This window comes from Caretta caretta, chromosome 9, assembly GCF_965140235.1.
Source record: "Caretta caretta isolate rCarCar2 chromosome 9, rCarCar1.hap1, whole genome shotgun sequence".
In the NCBI taxonomy this organism is placed as follows: Eukaryota; Metazoa; Chordata; order Testudines; family Cheloniidae; genus Caretta; species Caretta caretta.
In genome coordinates this window covers 15554119-15579238 of record NC_134214.1, presented here as the reverse complement: position 1 = coordinate 15579238, position 25120 = coordinate 15554119, and the positions used below count along the sequence as shown (strand labels likewise).

At 40.7% G+C, this 25120-nt stretch overlaps 1 protein-coding gene across 1 annotated transcript in view; it reads left to right on the top strand.

The window, feature by feature from the left end:
- The window catches only part of FNDC3B (fibronectin type III domain containing 3B), a 366117-nt gene that overhangs the window by 316791 nt on the left and 24206 nt on the right, over positions 1-25120 (top strand). The window contains exons 24-25 of the mRNA XM_048864394.2: positions 17720-17886; positions 24714-24841. Coding sequence (XP_048720351.2) covers positions 17720-17886; positions 24714-24841 — 295 coding nt within the window. The remainder of the gene's footprint in view (positions 1-17719; positions 17887-24713; positions 24842-25120) is intronic.

The window sequence follows — 25120 nt, the reverse complement described above, 5'->3', positions numbered from 1 at the left end:
CATATTACTCAGGGAGTCAGGAGAGTGAGCAGCTAGATTGATTTTCATAATAGCTCCTATCACTTCTGCCCAGACCTCTTCCACTGCAAATGGTCCCTAAATACTATTCTGTGATTCTGTGCTGTGATTCTGTAAGCTCTCACAAGCTTGGGTTACAGTATAGCTTGTGTTACAGTATAGCTTGCATGGGGGACCTCCAAGATGCAGCAGGAATTATTCAAGCTTTGTCTGCACTGGAGAAAGCTACACTGATTGTTTTCCCTCAGTTAATTGAAATTTACCTCGTGTCCATGCACAAAAGTGTGTCAATTGATTTTTGGGAGGCAGTAATTAGCTTGATTCACCCCTGATAGCTATAGGACTAAGTCCTCAGGCCAGATCAGTTTTGTGCCAGCATGGATGCAACATACCCATACAATCACTGCAATGTCAGCTATGAAAGCTTATTTCTCTCACCAATAGATGTTGGTCCAATAAAAGATATTACCTCACTCACCTTATCTATCTACATAAGTAATAGTCAGCCAATGCCCTTTAGTGTGTCTTGGTCATTAAGTATAGTTCTTAGCTTTTCTATAGCATTAATGAAGCTTAACAGTTAACTTGTTTTGGAGTAAATGCTTCACTGATTTCAAGACATGATGAAACATGATACTTGGAACTCTTTCGGCACTGATGAATGTAGTGGTTTAAAAAGGTGTGCACATCACAAATGTACCTGCCACATTTCTCATTTGTTCTTCATTATGTGACATTTAGGAAGATCAGATTAGCATCTTTTGTCTTCTCTGTTTTGTGCAGCCTTCAGTGGAAATGAAGAAAAGTCTGTTTTTGGCAAGCACAGTACATTTCGAACATTGGGAGCACTTGGCTTTTATGTAAGGCCAACTTTATAGCTTTTAATGAGAGGACAGATGTTGCAGTGGTTTGGGTTAAAACTTCAATTAGATTGATGGGTATTAAAGCACCCTCCCTTGTAAGGATATAGCCTCTACCTAGATAAAGGGATTCTGTGAACATGCCCTGGATTTTTTGCTGAGTATTGTTTTGGGTAAAGTTGTGGGTTGGGAGGGAGGGAAAACTGACATATCCAGAAACTGAAAACAGGCAAGAACAGAGAGAGAGGCTGAGGTAAAATCAAGAAAGTCAAGCAGTAACCTGTGAGCACAGTGTATGACCCTGGAAAAAGCTAGAAAGAGATCTTTTGGGTTGGTGTTGACTAAAGAGGATTGTATCTGTAAGCTAAGAAACTGCTCCTTTTGTTCTTGGTTCCTTCTGAGTTGGAGAAGGAGGACTTTGTATTAAGGTTGCCAACTTTCTAATCACACAAAACCAAACACCCTGCCTGAGGCCCCGCCACAGCCTTGCCCCTTCTTTGACGCTCTACCCGCCAGTCACTCCATCCCCCTCCCTCCGTCGCTCACCCTCCACCACTCTCACTCACTTTCACTGGGCTGGGGCAGGGGTTTCAGGTGCAGGAGGGGATGAGGGCTCCAGCTGGGGCGGGGGGGGGAGGTGGGCTCTGGGGTGGGTCCAGAAATGAGGGGTTCAGGGTACGGGAAGGAGATCTGGGCTTGGGCAGGGAGTTGGGGTGTGGGAGGGGGTAAGGGCTCCGGCTGGGGGCTGTTCTGGGGTGGGGCCGGAGATGCGGGTTTTGCACTGCAGGAGGGGGCTCCAGGCTGGGGCTGAGGGGTTCGGAGTGCGGGAGGGGGTTCAGGGAACTTTGTATGTTCTTTGTAAATAAACAAGATGGCATCAAAGAAAATACCAGACTGCATTAATTTCCACTTCCAACTAGAACATCTCCAGGGTTCTGAATAGGGTGACCAGATTTCCCAATTTTTAGTTCTTTGTCCTGCATCCCGACCGATGCATGGATGAGACACCATTTGTCCTGATATTGTGGCTTTGGCCGCTCCAGCGGTTTTTTGTTTTGTTTTGCTTCCCCCATGTGTCCCGATATTTTGTCCGTTTCATCTGGTCACCCGAGTCCTGAACTTTGACTAGTTGCTGAGGTCAAAAAGGGTTAACATCCCCTGTACTGCTGGCTCAAAATACTTACAAGATCTAGTCCTGAAATGACCGAATAAACAAATCCATTAATTGCAGATTACTTTCAGTTATTTCTATGTTTATTTTAGCAATGATATATACAGTAATAAAAATGTATTTTATAACTTTGTGCAGATAGATAAATCCACTAGAATATGAAATGAACATTAGGAATAATTTATACATATGTTTTAAAAGAAAGTCATTGGCAAGCATGGTGTGACAGAGTGCTGGGCAACAGCAACTGATTCAGTGCTCTGGTTGCTTCAGCTCCAATTAGTTGCTCTGGAGCAGTGGTTTTCAACCCGATCTCCTTAACAGAGGTTAAGGATCCCTTGGATCCCTCCACTCCTGAATGCCAGGGAGAAGAAGCCTAGGTGTGGTTTGGAGGGTTGGGAGAGCCCAGGGCCCCATGTAATCAGGGAGATACGGGGAGACTACACACTCCGCCACAAGTAAGAAGGGAGAGAATGGGGAATGCAGCTCCCAGGATGCCCATGGTGTGAAGACTTGTGGGCTGAAACAGAGCTGTGGGGACAACCTACCCCCCCCAGTGGCTTCTGTGAGAAAAGAGGGGAGAATGAGCAGACCCCACAAGAGGGACTTGAATGATTACCCTAGGGAGGAGGGAGATCCCCACAGGGTAAGTGAGGAAGAGCATGGGGGAAGAAAAAAACCTTCCTGTCAGGTAAGGGAGTAGGGGATAGGTGTGTGATAGAGTGCTGGGCAACAGCAGCTGATCCAGCACTCTGGTCACTGCAACTCCAATTAGTTGCTCTAGACTAGTCTTGATTAAGAAGAGCTGTGCCTAATTGATTAATTGGGATGGGCTGAGGAGAGCTGAGAGGCCCAGTAGCCCATTAGGCTGAAGATAGGAAGGATGTGCAAAGGTGTGGGGAGAGGGTGCAGGCTTTCAGAGTCAGAGCCCAGAGGAGAAGATCCCTTCTGTCTCTCCCCTCCTTGGCCAAGGCAGCTAAGGACTGTATGTTGTTGTAAATATGGGGCAGCACAAGTATGTAAAGGTAGTGGGGGAACACTGTGAAATAAACCACAAGAAGGTCTCTAAGTTGTTTGTGACTCGAAAAGAAACAGGAGCAGGACCCCCAACCTATCACAGATGGGTAATAAGTAGGGTCTTACCAAATTCACGATCAATTTTGGTCTATTTCACGGTGACAGGATTTTTAAAAATGTAAATTTCACAGTTTCAGACACTTAAATCTGAAATGTCACGGTGTTATAACTGGGGGAATCCCAAACGAAAGGGGTTTATGTGAGGGTCACAAGGCTATTCTGGGGGGTTGTGGTATTGCCACCCTTACTTCTGTGCTATTCCTGGCAGCTGAGCTGCCTTCAGAGCTGGGTGCCCACACACCCACAGCCAGCCGAAGGCCCCTTTATCTCCCGAGCACCAGGGCACTGGGCCTGGAACTGGGGAGGGGCAGGGCTGGGGGTGCCCTGGCCAAGCGCACCTACCAAATGCCAGGCTCCAGCTGCAGGTCCTGGAGGGGCTATAGAGGGATGGGACTTCCTCTTCCCCTGCAGGTCAGACCCAGGTCAGGTCAGGTCCAGGAACCTCCCGCGGCTGCCCTGAAGGCAGCACCACTGCCCACAGCCGTGCAGAAATAAGGGGGGCATGGTATGGTATTTTGCCACTTTTACTTTTGTGCTGCTGCTGGCTGTAGCACTGCCTTCAGAGCTGGGCAGCCAGCCAGCGTCCACCATTCTCCAGCCGCCGAGCTCTGATGGCAGCACTGAAGGAAAAGTGGCAACGCAACCCCCCCCCCCCCACAATAGCCTTGTGACCCCCCCACAGCCTCCTTTTTGGATTGGGACCCCCAGTCTGAGAAATGCTGGCCTCCCCCTATGAAATCTGAATGATATAAGGTAAAAGTACACAAAAGACCAGATTTCACAATCTGTGACGGGTTTTGCATGGCCATGAATTTGGTAGGGCCCTAGTAATAAGTAATGCTTTTTAAAAGTCTGCATTTCGAGTTTTCAGCTAAAATGCCAGTGACTATTCTCAGAAGGCCAAATGAACCAATCAGACTGTAAGGGCTAGTCTACACAGGAAGATTGGCTGGAATTACTATTGTAGAATAACTATTCCAGAATAGCTCCTCATGTAGATACTCTTATTCTGGAATAGCTATTGTTCTTTAAATTTACACCCGAATTTATTCTGGAACAACTTCCCCATGTAGATAAGCACTAAGATAAGAAGTTAAACTGTAATACTTTCACTGTAAACTATATATACATAAATGGCTAAGTAGAACACTATTAATAGTAGTAGTTTGCTTTAAAAATATACAAAGATGATTTGTGTGTTTATTGAACCATTACAAACATTTTACTGGACTGTAGGTATTTGCACTGTTCAAGGGCTATATAATCTTTAACAAATGGAAAATGCATAATTTATCCAAAAAATAGCATTCACCTAACCTCTGTAAACAGTGCTTATGCAATGACAACACATGTTATTTGCACTGTGTGCCTCTCTTGGTATGGAGCCTGGATTTACATGCCCTGTGTTTCCCACAAGAGATACATGCTCCATCATGGAAATTAGAGTCTGTGGATGAAATCCTGACTCTCCTAAAGTCATTTGGAGTTTTGCCATTGACTTCATTGGGTCTGGAACTTCACCCTATGGCTTTCTTATGATGCTGCATCATACCTAACTTTAAACATTAGTAAAATGCTTCAGCAAGACTTGCAAACAAAAGAGCCATTGTAATTTTTTTATTCCACCTAACCAAAACTCTGTTTAAAGTAGCAATCTGTTACTCAGAGAGTAGACAAACCATGTGGTATGTGGGTCACTCCCCACCTTTGTTAATAGTAATTACTAAACACTAGAGTCATTTCAGAAGATAAAACCCATATGATTATCCCATCCTCCGTTGATCCCATCCATCCTTACTGGAAAAAATTTCAAAATGTGAGGCATGCTTCCTGGGAGCACAGAAGAATCCCTAGTAGATCTAGAGAGACTTCTCAGTTGTTCTCTAGAGTTTCTAGCTGTTAAATTTATGAAGAAAATATTCCAAATATGAAGGAAGTGTAAATGATAAAGAGGTATCTGCCTGAGTTTGCAGAGAGTCTGAGTAACTCTGAGATGTGAACTTCCCAGTTCATTTCAGTGGTTGCCAACTCAGATGCCAGAGACACTTTCAGTTTCATGATTGTAAGTATTTCACTGTTCGTTAAAACATGTAAGAAAGAAGAGAAAGTATCATAAAGATTTACACTAATGTGTCCTACAGTGGAGGTGACGTGAAGGACTAGAAAGAAGGGAGATGTTAAACACCCACACATCTTAATTTATATAGCAGAAAGCAGGGCTGCAACTGTGATCATTTTTCTGAAGAGGGCCTCGGTTTTCAGAAGTTTAGGAAACATGTCTTGCCATATTGAAGATACATGCATTTCTTCAGAATTGTTATAACATTCTGCCACGAGGCCACTTTCTGATTTCTCGCTCTATCTTAGCCAATGAGAACAAAGTTTCACTGACTTTGTGCAAATTGAGTTTAAAATAAGTATATCTGTCCCATGTGTCCAACACATTCTCTGAGTAGAAAAGGCTGCACCCTTATAAGTGTTGTGGTCGGGTTTAAGTAGCATAGTCCCTAGTGAAGGAACAGAACTATGATATCCCATTCTTCTAAGAAATGGTCAGTTTTCTTCTACAGCATGTCAGCTTTAAAATAAAATCTGTGTTCACTACCCATAATGTACATGAGAGAAAGAATAGAAATACTGTAGAAATAGACCCAGATAGATGCATTGCTAAACATTTCTCCCTTTGTCTGATCACTAACATAAATTTTGTAGTTACTGCAGGTGTCAAGCGGTTGAATTAGAAAATTGTTCACTCTCTTAATTTAACTAAGACAATTTACACCCAGTCTAGCCCCAATTATGATTTACATCTGGCCTACTGAGTTGTAAAATGTATTCAAAATATAATAATAGCTAAATGAACATTAGTGCAAAAAATGCATGGAAGATTCTCAGGGTGGAAAAGAAGATGATAAAAGGAAATTCACAATTAAGACTGAGACATATGCGTGCTCCTGTTTAGTCTCCAGTACCTAAACTTGACAGGAAGTTAACATTCAGAAAGTCTTTAAGGTCTCAGGCATCCTGTTCTACTTCTGTACTTGTCTGTTGTACAGATGGCTGTTGTTATATGACATACTGGTACATATTTGTTAGGACAGCGTCCAAAGCCTCCAATCAGGATTGGGGCCCCTTTCTGTTGATGCTGTCCAAACACAGAAAAGATGAGATCCCTGCCCTGAAGGTCTTAAAATCTGAGGAATATTTAGATACATTTCACCTCTATTTCCCTTCTTTTCTTGCTTTTAGTCACTACTTTAATATTGTTTTAGTGGATGTGAGTCATTTACACATGTCTTACCTGATGAGACAAAGGGAGGAGAGAGGGATAAGTGTGTTAGACGTCTAAGGTAAAATATTCTCTATATTAGGATTCTTCTGAGGTGCAGGATTATCTACTTCCCCCGTGGGAGTCTCAAAGAATTCCTAATTTAATAAATTTTTCTCACTGAGCTAAGTAAAATTGAACACACAGGATCAAATTCTGCTTTCCGTCTCACTGGTGAGCATCTTTAATAACTCCAGTGACTTCAGTGGTGTAACTTTGGGCTTGTCTACGCTTACCGGGGGATTGACATGCAGCGATCGATGCATCGACAGTCGATTTAGTGGGTCTAGTGAAGACCTGCTAAATCGACCGCAGATTGCTCTCCCGTCGACTCCTATACTCCATCTGAATGAGAAGCACAAGGGGAGTCAACGGGAAAGCATCTCCCATCGACATAGTGTAGTGTGGACCCCGCGGTAAGTAGATCTAAGTACATCGACCTCAGCTATGCGTAACTTAGATCGATCTCCCCCCATAGTGTAGACAAGGATTTAGTGTGCTGGTATAACCAAGTATAAATAAGAATAGAGTCTAGCCCACAGTCTGCTGCAACATAATAAAAGATGGTTTCTGTGCATCTGCAGTAGCCACATTTGAAAGATAATATCTTGTCCATTTCAAAACAAATTTTTATTCAAAATACCTACTAGCTCCAGATCAGAGTGAGTGGCAAATAGTTCCCTAATATGTCTCTATTTTAGTTAGTTCTAGCTTCACTCTGCGAGGTTGGTATGCTAGAAATCAACTTAGCGTTCTGAATTAGCTTGTCTATATGTACTATGGAGCACCATAATTTCAGTCAACAATTATGAACGTGGCATCAAATGAGATTTAATTACAAGGATTATAGAACTATCAGTTACTATTATGCTAGGAAAATAACTAACAGTACTGAGAATGACATGAAAATTCACATATGTATGTGATGAGTCATTGATGCTATCAAATGTTAGTGAAATAAAAGACAGTGTAGTAAGTCTGTTGTAACTTATTTCTGTTGTTATTAATTCTTGTATGGCCAATATAGACCAGGTTATTGTTGACCTAATTGACCTGTTATCTCTAAAGGTAATAGTGTTGATGTAGTATACTTAGATTGTGTAGAACATTTGACTTGGTACAGCATGACATATCAGTTAAAAAACTGTATATGATATAAAATTGGACACATTAAATGGATTAAAAACTGGCTAACTGATAGGTCTCAAAATAGAACAGGGAATCATCATTGAGTCAGTGCGTTTCAAGTGGGGTCCTGCAGGGATCTGTTCTTGACCTTGCATTATTTAATATTTTTTAAAATGACATGAAAGAAAATGTAAAATCATCACTGAAAAAGTTTGCAGATGATGCTAAAATTGGGGGAGTGGTAAATAATGAAGAGGACAAGTCACTGATACAGAGTGATCTTGATCACTTGGTAAAGTGGGTTCAAGCAAACAATATGTGCTTTAATATAGGCAAATGTAAATCTATACATCTAGGAACAAAGATTGTAGGCCATACTTACAGGATAGGCAACTCTATCTTAGGAGGCTGTGACTCTGAAAAAGATTTGGGGGTCCTGGTGGATAATCAGCTGAACGTGAGCTCTCAGTAAAATGCTGTGGCCAAAAGGGCTCATGGGATCGTTGGATGCACAAATGCGGGGGTGGGGGGATGTCCTTGAGTAGAACAGAGATTGTTTTTCCTCTGTATTTGACATTGGTGCAACAATTGCGGCAATACTGGGTCCGGTTTTGGTGTCCACAGTTCAAGAAGGATGTTGATAAATTGGAGAGGGTTTGGAGAAGAGCCATGAGAATAATTAAAGGATTAGAAAGCATGCAGTGATAGACTCAAGTAGGTCACTCTTGAGTAGGATAAGTAGGTTAGCTTAACAAAGGGAAGGTTAAGGAGTGACTTGATCACAGTCTGTAAGTACCTACATGTGGAACAAATATTTGATAATGGGCTTTTCAGTCTAGCAGATAAAGATATAACAGGTTCCAGTGACTGGAAGTTGAAGTGCTAGACAAATTCAGATTGGAAATAAGGCATCAAATTTTAACAGTGAGGGTAATTAACCATTGGAGTAATTTACCATAGGTTGTGGTGGATTCTCCATCACTGACAATTTTAAAAATCAAGACTGGAATTTTTTTTAAGGTAGGCTGTAGTTCAAAAGGAATTGTTTTGGGGAAGTTCTATGGCCTACATTATATAGGAAGTCAGACTAGGTGATCACAGTGGTTCCTTCTGGCCTTGGAAATCTATGAATCTATGCTTAAATATTATTTTGTTTCTCTTCATACCTGTAATGCTACTCTTTACCAGAAAGTTGGAATCAGCATTTAATCCATCACTAGCATGCAGAGAGACCTGGTCTCCATTCTCTCCCTACTTCTTACTTACACAAAGCTCCCACTTGACTTCAGTGGGAGGTTTGCTTGCATAGAGGATGTAGGATAGGACTCTGTTTGTCATTAAAGTAGACTGGCTAACAGTACATGAAAGAGAGAGCCTCACTGTCTCTAAGTCTTTTTAATCTAATGGTTCTGAAACAGGGAAATAGAAAATAAAATAAATGTTAGCTAATTCTGAGAATAGGGAATTTCCAGTTCCAGTCGAAGTGTGAGCAGAGAAGGTGGGCTGTATGCAAACCCACCCACTCCCTATGGCGATTTCCAAGAGCGTAAATGATTATGCAGGGCCTCAGCACCAAGGGGCAGTGTAAGAAAACAATTGGAACCTTCCTCTGTCAGGCAGCCCATAAAAGCACTATCTGGCAGAGCAGTGTAGCTGAGGCAGTTGGAAGATGCCTTAACTCAGTTCATCTATGCCTACAGGACTCTTATAAAGCACCAAACATAAATCAGAGCTCTCCCAAACGTTGTAAACTGCATGGGAGGATGTTGGTACGGCTGGCTGTCACTCCACAGGGTAAATTGTTCCCTGGGATGCAGAGGCCTCCTAATGCAAGCTCTTCTAGTTTACATGCATACACTGTGCTATAGCTGTCTTCCACCCAGTGCCTCCAAGTCATTAGAAAAGTGGCACATAGCCATAAGTATGGGTTACAATATTGTCAGATGCTGCTGCATATGAAAGGCTGACCCACAGAATGCAGGTTAGATCCGAATCTTTTGACAACATGGGTTTACTCTGCAGAGCCTATCAACATGGATCTCCTGCAAATCACTTGATTTGTAAAGTACAGTCAATGACTAAGCAGAAGAAAGGAAATATTTTTTCCTATTTCACTTTTTATCTTTCTTTCTCTTTTGATTGATCTTTGTCTTTGTATACTGAAGGAAGAAGCACTTGATTATATTAGCTGGGTAGAATGGTATGGTTGTAAAGATCTGCCTATTTTAATAGGAGACATTACTTGTTTATATGGATCCGTTTAAAAAAATGCTATTTAGAAAAACAAGTGAGGGGCTTTGTTTTCGAGCACACTTTTAAACTGGAATACTGTGCACTAGCTCTTTCATTTAGGTTACTTGGAAGGAAACATTTGTTTAGGTTACGGAATTGCTGGGCCAGTGCTAACAGAATTAGGAGTAGTGATAAACTCATTGGGATCAGATACGAACTATTTTCTCCAATAACAGTATATAACGCTGATGAAACCAGCACAAATTAAGTTCAAAAAATGTATTTACAGTTAATCTGCTGTTGACTTCAGTGATTTCTCTAGGTTTTAAAAAATTTGGTACCACTCAGTAAACTTTGACAAAACAGCCAAAACAAAACCATATTTAAATATTGTGTTCACTTCTGCTCTTAAATCTCTGGCATTTTCCAGACAAGTTGGTCAACTCAGTGCTTAGGATGATATGTGTGCATGCCCATATACACATCATGTATAGATGAATTCTGTCTGTCTAGGTACTGATTAATTATGGGTCATACTGGAGGGCTATGACTAGGGTGCCAGGGGATATATAGATGCAACACATTTCCCAGCTATTCCCAGCTCATGGGGCTCCGCAGGCTGCAAATTTAAATCTGCCCTACCTTTCTGAAACCCTCACTAGGAAGGTGTTTAAAATAACACTTGCCCTCATATTTCTGGTGCATCAGCCCCCATGGTCTCAGGAGAGACAAAATGACACTTTCTCACATCAATGGGAGAGATGTTCAGTTGAAGACTGGAAGGGGGTAAACCTCCAGACCAACTGTGGCTGGAAATAGGCAGGATTTGAATGTCCGTCATGATGCACAGTTGTGCGTGAGGAATGACTTCATGCTGACGGAAGCCTAGAGGTGAGGGTCTATCAGCACTTTGGAGTCAGGTCCTAAGCTCATGTGACTGGATGTAGCACCATTGACTTCAGTGGAGCAGCACCCATTTTGATCAGCTGAGAATCTGGCTTCTGTTTTTCCAATTCAAGCCCTGCAAAGAACTTGATGTTCTCTTACTCCTCCGGTGAACTGTGTTCCTATTTTGCAGCTTCCTAGGTGCCTCCTCACAGTGTGTGGAACTGCTGGTGGGAAAAGAAAATCACAAAAACAGATGAGGGTTTGATGTGCTCTGTAAACAGAGTAGAGGAGCTATCTATAAAAAAAAAACTAAGTGGAAGGCGGGGGTGGTAATTGTGCAGAAAACAGGGACATTTTTTGTGATAATCCTGCTTTATTAAGCCATTAACCGCTGTTGATTCATGAAATGCATGAACCTTGGTTTTACATTAGGCAGTTGCTGTTTTTGTGGAGAAAAAAGCCTCAGGTTGCCAGGTTAAATTTCTCTTCAGCCCATTGATATTGCAGAGCACCATATTTTTCAGCAAGACAGTAAAGCATCAGGCTTCTATTTATGCCATTGTACTTTGCTCAAGATTGCTCTCTTATTTAGTGCTGTGCATTGGATTTTTCTTTTAAATGAAGTTGTTGGGACATTCAAATGTGTTTCCAAAATCTAAGCAAAACCCAAAGAGAACCAGCTGATTAAACTGTGTTGAGGACTTGTGAATGAACATTCATAATCCTCTGTTTGATTGGAAGGGCTTGAAGTGGGGGTAATAAAATAGCTGTGACATACCTACCATTTCCCAGAAAGATCTTTATTGAGGAGAAAAGACTATTGATGAGAAAATCAGAGCAATGATCTCTCCCGAACAATTTTTCTAGGACACCCTGTTCTCTCTTTTCATCTGTGTAAATAAATAAATGACTTCTGTGTTTGACAGAATGTCAGGGAGAATCATTCAAGCTGATAAAGTAAGAAGATGGGGGGAATTTCTGGGGGATGTCTCCTTCACTAGACAAAGTCACTTTTGTTTTCAGGTTTTGGCACTTATTGAGTGGGAGGGAGTACTACCTCAAGTTAAAATGTAGTCTTAATACTAATGTTTCACTCTTGCATGGTGTGATCTTCCGACGGTAAACACAATGCTGTTGGGATCTTTTACTGAACCATTGAACAAAATGGCAGCAAAGTTGACCACCATCCCCACACACACATCACAGAGCAAAGCCTGACTTTAAGCTTCACAGCTTGCAGACTTCAAAGTCTCAGGCTGAGGGGGAAATAAGCCTCATGGAACCAGAGGTTTCTCAAACCTCACAGACTAATTTTTGGGTTCACATAGATGGTCCACCCAGATTTTTTGAGCCATTTTTTCCTCTATAATTTAAACCTGTGTTTATTTTTCAAGGGTGGGTTACAGCATTTACATTCTTTCAGCCAATTTATAACCCATATGGGGCAATGTTCATAACTACACCAATCTGAGTTAAAGGTTTTCAGAGAAACATGCTTCATTAACATCCTTACATTCCCTTCAACTGCTAATCTGTTGATCTATCAAGCAATCCAATTTGTCCAATAAGATAGTGAGCCCACCTTGGCTGAGATTTCTCTCTACCTTTATCCTGGCCTGAGCAAGCAGATTTGGGTGGGACTTGGGGGAACCAGTGAAAACAAATTTATAGTTCTCCTGGGCAAGTGCATGTAGTCATGCAGGGGAAACTCAGTCTCTGGAATTGTGCATCCAGTGCTTGTATGTGTTTCCCATCTCTCATGACAAAGTCATCAGATAGCATAAATTTTTTAGATATGTTTTCTTTATTAAGTATGTTTTCAGAAGCCAATTTGCATTTTAATTGCTTTTGTTTAAATGAGAAATGTTCATACAAAAGGAAAAGCCGGGGTATTTGTCGGCGCCTGCTGATGATGATGATCGGTTTATGTTGGTGCTCATAAAGTACCCTGGAATCATCCATGAAGGAAGATTCACTGCTCAGAGCTGCTCTCTGTCCAAGGACAGGCAGATAAATGGGTAGAGGTTAGAAGAAGGGGAAGAACAGAGAAGACTTTTTTATGTCTAAATCACACCCATTCTCGCTAGGCAGTCTTTAAGAGAGTCTCACATGCAGACAAGATGGGGGCCTGGGAGATGGGTGCAGGACTGTTGTCTCATGCACCGGGGGCTGTGTGGAAAAAGGCATGGAAGGGATTGTGCAAGAAGCAGAGAAATGAGCATACAACAAGGGTTGGAATGTCAGGAGTAAAGGGGACAGGGGCAATGTGAAGTTCACCAAGGAGGACAAGCTGGGAGCTTATATAGAGCTCAAGGAGCTTAACATTATTTTAAACTAGCTATAGATTTTAAAAGGGTTCACTAGCAACAGTCAGAATGAAAATAAGTTAATCTTATCTTTAATAATCATTAACTGGCTATACAACACAGGAACATACAATCAGTGGTGTCTGACAGAACAGTGTGTGCTTTGTAAATGCATAGAATAGCTTACAATGCATGATGTAGTATGATTCCAAATATGTGCAATCCAGTGCAATCATTATCCAGGGAATACTCCCATAGGCATTCCCCTAGGAGTTCTGCTTGAGTAGGGACTGCAGAACATGTCTCTCAGATATTAAAAGCCTCAGTGCCAAATGGAAAACACACTGCTTTTAAATGTAATGAAGATCACTTCTCAAGGAATACAAAGTGCCTACTGCAGGCTCTAATAGAATTCTACATGATTATCAAAAAGTCAGCTGTGTTTTGAAGTTTAAATGTTTGTAATCAAGATGAAATGTTTTCATTTCTTAAATCACAATATGCATCTTCCGACAGAATTAAGATCCATTATTGCTATTGCAGACTCTAACTCTAATTGAATCTGATTGACTTAATAAAGCAGCCTGTTTTCCTCTGTCATCTGAGAAAGGATGGCAACATTTTAAAGGTTTAAATCAGCTAACATTACAGTGTTGTGTATTGCAGTGAGGATGCAGGTTCTTCCTGGAAAGCATTTTACTTTCATTGACAGATGTTCCTTGAGATTAAAAAAAAAAGGGAGGGGGAGGGGGAGAGAGAGAGTAATTGGAATAATTATGCCTATTTCCAAATGTCAGAGCGGGCTGAATAAGAATCAGTCTAGGAAACTAAGAACAGAAATTTATGGAGCAAATCCGGAAATTCCAACTCAAAACTTAACCAGCAGCATTCCCATAGTCCTCTGTGGAAAATTTGCAGGTTAATAATCTCAGTAAGTTTTCCTGAGTTTTGCCTAAATTTTTAAACAATCAGTTTCTTCAAACCTTGAGAATAATGAGGTGATAATTAATAGCCAACATGGATTTGTCAAGAGCAAGTCATGCCAAACCAATCTAATTTCCTTCTTAAACAGGATAACTAGCATAGCTGATAAGGAACTGACTGGATACTTCAGGACTTTAATAAGGCTTTTGGCAGAGTTCTACATATCATTTTCATAAACAAATATGGTATAGATGAAATTACTATAAGATGGGTGCATAACTGGTTGAAAGACCACTCTTCATATGTTGGATGCAAACAAAATTAAGCATATTCACTGTGCCCATTGCTCTGTGCATTCACTATCTGTGTTAGGTGACCTAAGTCACATGGTATTCGTTTTGCTCTCTGGATGGCTGACTGAAACACTTGTAAACTGCGGGAGGACTTGACTTGTGCCACAAAAACTAGTGCAAATACAGCTTTGCATGGGTATTTGCAACATCTTCTCTTTTAACAAACAAAAATTGTGCATGCAAATGCTGAGGGCCTCTCACCTCCTGGGAGGGAGGGAGGGAGGGATCAGAGTGTAGCATGTGTAAGCTAGTCCTCAGGAAAACAGAGAATTCCCCCGTCAAAAAGAGTAGTCCCGCTGACTTAAATTTAAGCACAAACACAAGTGCTTTACTGGATCCCTTCTTAATGCCACTACAAAACCTTCACTTTTGGATTCCTTGCCTTTATTTGAAAGATCAGATTGTAAATTACACAATCTAGCTTGCCTTGGGGGTGATGCAAGGCCACCCTGTGGCTGGGCATCTCCAGAAAGCATTGTGCTCCAGTAAGCACAACACCTACCCACAACTCCCCAGCCTGGAGGAGAGTACATTCTACATCATCCCTTTAGTTGGCTCAATCTGCGTCCCTTCGGACACCCAGCTAGTTCTACGCATCACTGCAAAGGCAGCAGCAGGCTGGGACTCTGCCTCCATCTTGCCATCCACATACCCTGGATTGGCAGGAATGAAGAATCCTCTCACTTCCCTGAGTGCTGGAACTACTTTTGAGCTAGTCTTTAGGTTGGGATGTGCAGGGTGAGGGGAATGCTGCTTGTGTGTACACACACACAGACTAGGCCTAAATTTGCAGCCTGTTACGCTGTATCCATTTTGAGCATTTAATATAAAACTACTTCTAAAAAGACTTACCCTGTGATGACGGGCTCTTTCCTGGCCATTTGAAACTTCCTGTTCATGCTTACGTTACTGTCAGAAGTGTGGGATAGCAAAGACAATCCGACCTGAAAACATCAGTGTCTAAAGTTGAATAGAAGTACAATTCTTCTTCAGAAATTTCATATCAAATCAGAAAGTGGCTGAAGGAGAAGTACTTAGTCTGATCTCTCCTAAACTCTTCATAACTTGTGAGGATGGATCTAGAATTTACAATCAAAGTGAGGGGTCATTAAAGCTTTATGGGAGTATGAAACCTAATTAGACCTCAAAGTACAATTCAGCAATTTTGAACTCCCTGAACATTTCTTTTTATTGCAGATGATTCTTGACCTCTGTTTGTGCTTTGTACTTCTATGGATTTGTACCATAATTTAGCGTGAATTGGTTTCTGTCCCCTGAGAGCTAATGGCACAAGCCCTTTTGTTGTGAAATCCCTGACCTGATTATTCTTTAAAGCTTGTAAAAAGCCTAAAGGGCCAGGATTTATTATTCAGAATAGAACTCTAGATTTGGGGTAGCGGAAGTCAAAAGGAATCATTTTGTCTTTTTCCCAGTGGTTCCAAATCATCTAAAATAGTTAGAATATTTGAATGCATGTGTTAAACCATCAGAAGACCACATGATTGACAGTCATAAATTTTATAGTCCCATAAATTCAGGGTCCATTCAAAAAGTAACCAGCTGTGTTCTCCAACTGAGAATTAAGGATCATTTGCTGCAAGAGGCTGAGCGTGTCCTGTGCTGTCCTGTGTAACTTCAGTTCCAATTCTGCTCAGTCCTTTATAGGGACAGACCCTTACAGAATGCATAAAAAGCTAGAAATCACTGTCTGATGTATGACTATTATTGACATGTTCTCTAGTGGAAACAGCCATGTAAATTGGAATCCAGGTTCTCTCTGGCTAGCAACTTGTACTTTATGTATGGTATTGTATTATACAAGTAAGTTTTCTTTCTTTGTGTTTGGCCCAGCCAGAACCAGTGTTTTGGAAGTCAGTGCCTAAGTACTATCTCCTTTTACAATTCTTGTCTTCCCCCAAGAACTGCTCTCTACATCTGAAACAGTCTTCCTGATCTCATTCACTAGACAGTCTCTATCATTCCCACAAATCACTCTTTAAAACCTACCTCTTCAAGCTTCCCCCCACCTTCCTGATATTGATCATCTTGTGACATGCTCTCTTTTGAGCTGTTGCCTTGGATGTTTGTCTTGTTTTATTTCAATTTGTAAACCTTTCAGGACAGAGAAATCTGTCTGATCTGTGATCAATTCTGCAAATCCTGGCATGTTGATTTAAATGGAGTTACTCTGGGTTTAAACTGATGTAAATGAGAGCAGGACCTAGCCTGGGGGGCAGGGCTACTTGTATGAGTAAGGACTAGTCAAGTGAGCCAGGGTTTGCAGGATTGGGCCCTGTGTTTGTGAAGTGCTGTAAATTACCAGCACTATATCAGTGTACAGAGTTACAAACCCCTCAGGAATGAAGGTTGTTCATAACTCTGAAATGTTCGTAACTCTGAATAAAATGTTATGGTGGTTCTTTCAAAAGTTTATAACTAAACATTGACTTAATACAGCTTTGAAACTTTACTATGAGGAAAAAAAATGCTGCTTTCCTTTTATTTTTTTTTTAGTTGTTTACGTTTAACACAGTTCTTGTCCGTATTTGCTTTTTTTGTTGTTGTTGTGGTTTTGGGGGGGGGGGGGGTTGGTCTCTGCTGATGCCTGATTGTGTACCTCTTGTTCCAGATGTGGTCAGTTAATAACTCTGGTGTTCTTAACTCTGAGGTTCTACTTTTTCAGGGATCAGCAACCTTTGGCACGCACGCGGCCCATCAGGGAAATCCGCTGGCCAGCCAGGCCAGTTTCTTTACCTGCAGCATCCGCAGGTTCAGCTGATCGCAGCTCCTACTGGCCACGGTTCACCGTTCCAGGCCAATGAGGGCTGCGGGAAGCGTCAGCAAGCACATCCGTCAGCCCACACCACTTCCCGCAGCCCCCATTGGCCTGGAACGGTGAACCGCGGCAAGTGGGAGCTGCGATTGGCCGAACCTGCGGACGCTGCAGGTAAACAAACCGGCCCGGCCCACCAACGGATTTCCCTGATGGGCCGCGTGCGTGCCAAAGGTTGCTGATCCCTGTACTATATTGTAATGAAGGCGTATGGTAAAGTAATTTAATCCATTTTGATTAAGTCGCTAGTAGGCAACATATAGATAGATGTTTTCCAAATATAATTATTTTGAAATATGGAGGATTATTTGCAGAAGATACATTAAACTGTTGGTTTTCCTAATATCTAATAATAGATTTATTATATATGCTTGTATACGTACTAATCTTCGTAATTGTATTTGGTAATTTCCATGATATGATCTACACTTCTTCAGAGTATGGATGGTTGAGTATAAAAAGCCTATATGCATATAACATTCAGAAAAGCTGTTGCCACCCCAAGTGCAATTGATTTCATTCTCTATTTGCTGGTTTCTAGGTTTATTCCGATATACAGGGGACCAAGTCACACCTACAAGGTACAAAGGCTGACGGAATCTACTTGCTACACATTTAGAATACAGGCAGTAAATGATGCTGGGGAAGGGCCGTTCTCAGAAATATGTACCTTCTGCACAACCAAATCTGTCCCACCTGCCATCAAAGGTATGGATTAATGATGGGATCTGATGCATGCTCTGTGGGGGCGAGGGGAAGAGGGAAGGCATGGTGGTTGACTAGTTAAATAACTTTCCAATAACTTATGATAGGAAACTAAATTCTCACCAAAGAAAATCCCATATAAACCTGACGAGGTTAATTACTCTACAGAGATAGTCTAAAATACTGTTACTAACAAAAGTATTGTTACAGGATGTGGGACCATTACCGCAAAATATTTTAATGAGGGGCATAACTGATAGGATGTATATGTAGGTATGCGTATGGGACTTGAAAACTAATGGAATTACATGTTGCTGTTCAACTGTGAAAATGCATTTAACACTCCAGAGTTTAGTTTTCCTTTAATGTATAAAACTCCCATTCACATTTTGTATGCACAAGAAGGGAGATTATCCCCATCTGCATAGCCTCATTTAAGTTTGTTTTCCATAGGAAATAAGCAGAGTGCATTCAAACTAAATTCAAAATTCAAACCCTTTTGCGCTGTATAAAATGATCACACTTTACAGCACCTTTCAAGGAAGTTGCATTACCAAGAAAATACAGGAGCCACATATAATTTTACATTAGATGAACTGAGTTGAATTCAGATGACATACTGACCATTTAGTGTGTTTTACCCTGTTCACAATAATTCGTACAGGCTGTCTTGATGTCTTAATCAAGACATTTCTTTTTCTCTGTAGCCCATTTCCTCCTCTCTTTGCTGATTCGACTTTGACCGTCCAGTGTATCCATTCTACAGTACACCTTTTTTACTCTCCCATAATTTGATAGTATCATCTGTATTGCAGTGTTGCTCCTTCATTCTCATTAGTTGTTTTCCAGCAATCTCTGCGATAGAAACTTGAAATAAAGTTCACTCTTCCTCCGTGGTAGACAGTTGGTCATCCAATATAGAATATTTATTGGAAATTTCTACCATGTAACTATTAGCAATTGCTTCATAATAAAGTTTATCAACACTGAAGTATTTCAATGTAGTAGATACCTGTCTCTGGAACTTTATTAAATGGAACATCATTGTTGCTATTTGGAGTCAATCAAATTCCGGAGCAAGATCAGCACTCCTAAATACATGTACATCCTATGTGAATTTAGTCAAGCGTTTCCAAACTAGAATGGGGATACAAGGTTGTATTGTTGCCCAATGGATTTCAAAATGTATACTTACGGGAATTCTTGTGCTGAAACTAAGTAGCCATTAAATATAGTCCATGTGAAGAAGCAAATTCTAATAGACGCACACCATTATCTGATCTGTCTTCTGGTAGGTCGTGTGGTTCCAGTGCTAATTCAGATCCAGTTCCATTGTAGCCAATTCTCACGTTCATATCTACTAAGATGACAATATGAAGGCGGGGTGATGTACTAGATACAATGTCATCTAACATGGCATAAAAGAATCTTTTTCAGCATCATGCCTTGTATCATGTGGAGCATGTACACTAATAACTACTAGACATCCTACCTTCAAACTGAAAATGGCCGTTATCCGGCATGAAGAATAAATCTGCAATGCCAGTAGTGCAGATTACACCCTCAGGAACAAAACTAGAACAACGCAAGTGTGCCCATCAGATGTATCACAGACATTCAACAATCAAAAAGTCTGACCTCTATAAGTCATAGCTGTGCTCTCGTTGTTTAAATTCCACCGTATCTCCTGCACGCCACGTATGTCAGCATTCAGTCTTTCCAATTCTTCATCCAGGAAAGTCACTCTTCTAATGGGGCTCTGAATGCTTGAACGTTCCACAATCCATTCGTCAGATACTGACATTGTTGCAGAAGTGCATATACCATCTTTATATCAGGATCTTTCCTCATCTCTGGTTTATGGAAGATCCATCATATGGTCCAATGACTCTGCCTCTAGTAGAAGATTTAGATGAAGCTTGGTTCCATTGTGAGTAGCAGATGAAACTGCTGAAATAGATCAAACATATATGAAACTGCCAACATTTTATGTCCTTTTCTTCCACGTGTCGAAGCTAGAGACAGTATTTGAGAGCTTGAAGGTCATAATTGAATGTCCATTCTCATGACTTCCACTATTTAAGGACAAAAATGGAAAATACTGCCAGGATATTGATGCACAACTTAGGCATTGGCGTGAGTATTTTTGTGAATTAATTAATAGATTTCCACCATGATGCAACTCCTACTATAACTTAATCCCAAAATGAACCCATCAGAAAACAGGCTGGTGACATTAGAGAAAGTGATGCTTGCCATCAAATAGTTACAAAATGATGAAGCACATAGTCTTTATTTCATCAAAATTGCTAAATAGTGGAGACCCGGATTTAGTTCGCTGGCTACTCAGAGCTGTCTTAAAAGATTGGGAAACTGTTCACATTCCAGAAGATTGGAAAAGGGGCTGTATCATCCCATTTTTAAAAAAAGAAAAGAGCAATTAGCTTGCTCCAATTATAATGGAATAATGCTGCTGTCACTCCCAGGGGAGGTGTTTACGATCATACTTCTGAAACAACTGAAATATTGTTTCAACCCAAAAATTAGAGACAACCAGTGTGGTTTCCACACAGGTGGATCTACAGGCCATATATGCTCTGGGAAATGTTACTGAAGAATGACTAGAGTGACAGAAGAAAGTTAATGTTGTGTTCATAGACTTTGCAACTGCTTTTGACTCAGTGCATCAGTCAGCAGTATGGATACTGCTATGCCAGTATGGAGTGCCTAGTGGAGGAACTGGACCGCTGTACATTTAGCTGTGTGAGTGTCTGTGGTTGTATTACAGACTGTTTTTAGTAGAATCAGGTTTACACCAGGAATGTGTTTTCTTACCTACATTATATAATATTCTAACAGACTGTTGATGAAGCTGACTGAGGAAAAAGTTAAGAGGTGTGAAATTTGAAGATTCATCTTTCTAGGATCTTGAGTCTGCAGGTGATACTTTCTTACTTGGAGAGATTACTGACCCACTACATTTAATGCTGGAAAAGCTGTGGAAAACTTCAGATTCAATGGGACTTAAGATCAGTGGTGATAAAACCAATGCTATGCATGCCTCCTGTAAAACTAATGTTATGCCAATGCTGCCATGTAAATGACATTGAATGAGTGAATAGTTTTATGTATCTGGGTAGTTGGTTGACAGCAGGAGATTCTATAACCAAAGAAGTCACATATCGGATCTGTCTTGTGTCAGTGGCATTCAGCATCTTAAAAGGCCTCTATTTGGATGGCAGGATGTCTATGACAACTATGACATGAATGTGCAGCACAATAGTGATTACAGCCCTGTTATATGGAGCAGAAACTTGGCTGTTAAAAACAGCTGAGGCAAGGAAACTAAGCAGTTTCCAGTGTCAAAAGTTACGGTGTTTTTTTAAATATCCATTGGTTTGATTTTTTCACAAATGAGGAGAGAGACATTCCTGGCAAGTTGCAATCTTGCACTATATGAAAACAAGATGGCTGCAGTGGTGGGGACACATCCAACATGCAGAAGAAGTTATTCTTTTTCAGAAGTTTTATAGGAGTGAGGTCAACAGAAAGAGAGTGCAAGGTCAGCCATGAATTAGGTTGGAAGATGCAATTGTGAGGGATTTAAGAATCCTAAGTCCTCCCATATTGATTCTTGCCAAAGGAAGGAGATTTGCAAGGGACTGTTCAAGAGGGAGGTTCATTCTGCGTGCCACCCTGGCTACATCATAACCATGTGAATCTGCTGCTTTGCTCTTTACCATGTGTAGTCAATCTGCTCCAGTATATTTGAAGTAAATGTCTTTAGTGGTGATGTAGCACCATCATGATGGAATTTAGAGGGAAAATACTGCAACCACCCAATTTAAATTAGTGGACATGGAAACAAACTACTATACACCTGCAAGGAATTCCGACAGGAGCAATGTAATGCTTTAGTACTGTATCTTCAAACAGCTAATATCTTTACTGATAGCCTGGTGATAGGTAATATCTTTACAGGGATTTCCCCATTGTTTTTTGGAATCTACTAGTGTTTTGTTTTGAAGCTGTACTTATGTGACAGAAAGTTAAGATGTAAATTATATTTGTTCAGTGGAGAGCACTCCTTGACAATTCTGCTGTCCCATTTCCAAAATATAATTGGATCAGAACTCCATTTTTCATCTAAATGGAAGAGTACCTTTCTGCCTAAGTATTCAGTCCTAGTTTTGGCATGGTTCACATTCTGAACTGAATGTGAAGTAGCTATGATATCCCACACATGTTGGGGGGAGTGTCAGGGAGATAACTAAATGTCAGAATACTGGCAGTGGTAGACCCCACAATATGGCAAACACTGTAGCCACAGAAACTGCAACAGGAAAGTGAAACTGAATGGAAAAGAGATGAGTCCTGTCGAGTTGGGCAACAAAACAGTCCATTTTTGATTCCCTCCAATGTCCATAGTCATTTAAAGAAGGGGAAATGTATATGTTGCCAGTTTTGTTCTGCAACTGGCAGACAAAAACCTAAGAGAGTATGTGAGGGTGAGAGGTGTACCAGCTCAGATGAAAGTTTCCATTCACAGTCTCTCCAAGTAGGCAGGTGTTGATATGAGAAGCAAATGTATATTTATAGTTGGATCTGAATATAATGCACAAGGCCCCTTTTCAGTGGTAATGGATTAGTTTAGGGTTGATGTAATTTGTACAGCAGCAGTAGCAGCACCGGTTTCTTTGGCGGCTTCTCATATTACTGTATTTCCACAGGGCTGGGAAATGTGTTACTTTTAATGTGCACATGTTCTTGCATGTGCATGTGCTAACAGCTCCCTGACGTGTATTGCAGCACGTGTCATTCTCTCCAGCCTCACGGTTTCACTTTTCAGCCATATGCTCCCTCTACAACAAACAGCAAGGTTGTTATAATCTGGATGCTGCTGCAGTTGTTTTGAAATCATCAGGGGACAGATGCTCAGGTGTACATGTGAACATATTGCCATCATTCAGAGCCCTGTGGTCTGTTGACCTGCCAGCTTGCTGTTACTGGTGGGCATAGAGTGAAATCTGATGGCTTTTAGTTGATGAAAGGTCATTTTGTGAGGAAGACAGCATTTCGTGATACATCATGCTTTCCTAGTTGCTAGCATATGCGCGAAACCAAAACCTCAAATCTAATCCCTGAAACTTCCAGGATCAGGGCAGGGTTTATATATGAATCCCTATATTTGAACCTATCCATATGATTTTGGTTCTAGGTTGAATCCAACCCCCCAAAAAAACAACTCCTGAGGTGCAATCCTGGCTCTACAAAGATCAATGGCAAAACTCTCATTGACTACAGAATTTTCTGTTGCAGAAAATCTTTCAAATTTATCTTCCACCTAGCCCCCTTCTATCTCCAACCTTGCCTTCCTAAGGAAAATAATTGATGAGGTAGTAGTAATCAAGCTTCAACACAAGTATCTGCTGCCCACATCCTCATGCCCTCACAAGTGGACCATGCTACAGAGATGATACAGAGATCCCAGAAGCAGGGACTGGATTATAAGGGATGGCTTACTCGATAATTGTCCTGTTCTTTTCATTCTCTTTGAAGCACCTGGCATTGGCCGCTATAGTAAGACAGGATACTGGGCTAGGTGGACCATTGGTCTGACCCAGAATGGCCGCTCTTATGTTCTTAGAGATGGCTCCAGTAGCACAGATGTAGCTCACTAGTGTTACAGAATTCCGTGGAAAGTCAGCTTGCCGTCACTAGTCATCTCATTGCTTTCCACTTGAAAAGCACAGTGGATACCGTTACAGTTGAATTATTAAGTTCCAAGGCTTTTGCTACACTCACATACTACACTTCTGTAGTTTATTGTGTGTGCGTGTGTGTGTTTTTTGGGAGGAGGGAGGCGGAATAAGAGATATTTTGTCTCATTTAGATCTTGTATTGGCCTTAAGAGTCAGAAACCAATTCTCATTTTACTTTGATTCAGATTAAAGGCCCCACCTCATACTCCAGCAAAACTATTTTTGAAGTAAATGGGAGTTTTGCCTGATTACTGGATCTAGTCCAAAATTTACAAAAAAGCTAGTGTATAGGTGGTATTTTTAATATTTTAGCTACATAAACACATTCCAGTTTCTCCTACCAGACTTGTGAAATCCTCCAATTCTCTCTGTAAAGTGTTCTGTGGTTTTTGTATAGAGAAGGTATATAATTAGCCTTGGCAGAATTGGATTTTTATTTTTGTGTTTACTTTTAAGCATTTTTTATTTTTATTTATTTAAATTTTCCCAGATACAGTAGATTATGGCAGGGTCAGACAATAATTATTTAATGACACCAAAAAAAAGGAGTACTTGTGGCACCTTAGAGACTAACAAATGTATTTGAGTATAAGCTTTCGTGAGCTACAGCTCACTTCATCGGATGCTGTAGCTCACGAAAGCTTATGCTCAAATAAATTTGTTATTCTCTAAGGTGCCACAAGTCCTCCTTTTCTTTTTGCGAATACAGACTAACACAGCTGCTATTCTGAAACCTATTTAATGACAATAGATCTTTAGATTCAAAAAGCTAAAGCTTTATAACTGTTAAAACACAAATTGTCAACATCATATGTCAAATATACAAAGTAAATATCCCTAAATCAAACTCTAATTAATGAGTTCTCAAGCAGCATTTTTCTTACTTTGCCTATCTGTAAATTTCTGTTATGATTGATGGAAATATTTTTTCATCAGTTTGTGTGTGTACAGTGAAATCGACATTTGCCAGCATTTAGCAATAAAAATCTAATCATTCCAAGCCTATATATCATTTATTGCAATGTCATTGTTTACATTAGTGTCTAATATGCACAAATTTTATTACAGCCCCTCGAGTGACACAGTTGGATGGAAATGCCTGTGAAATCACATGGGAAATGGTCCCACCCATGAAAGGAGATCCTATCAGTTATGTGGTGCAGGTAGTGGTTGGAAGAGAATCTGAATATAAACAGGTAGGGTCTTACGTTTAAGCTTTTCATTTCTCATTAATATAAGAAACATAAAATCAAAAGCTCTTCATGCTTTGAAATGTTTAGCAGTTGTGCTCACAACTAACACACTGGAAAAAGCTCCTGGCACTGGTTCCAAAACTGACATTTTCAGACTTTGAATTCAGTAATGGAGAGTGGCTGAGAACAGTGAATAAGAGGATGGAATCCACACTCTTAATGACTCAGAAAAAAACTCTCACGCTTCAAAACAGTTTATTCTCATCACAAATTCTGTGTGCC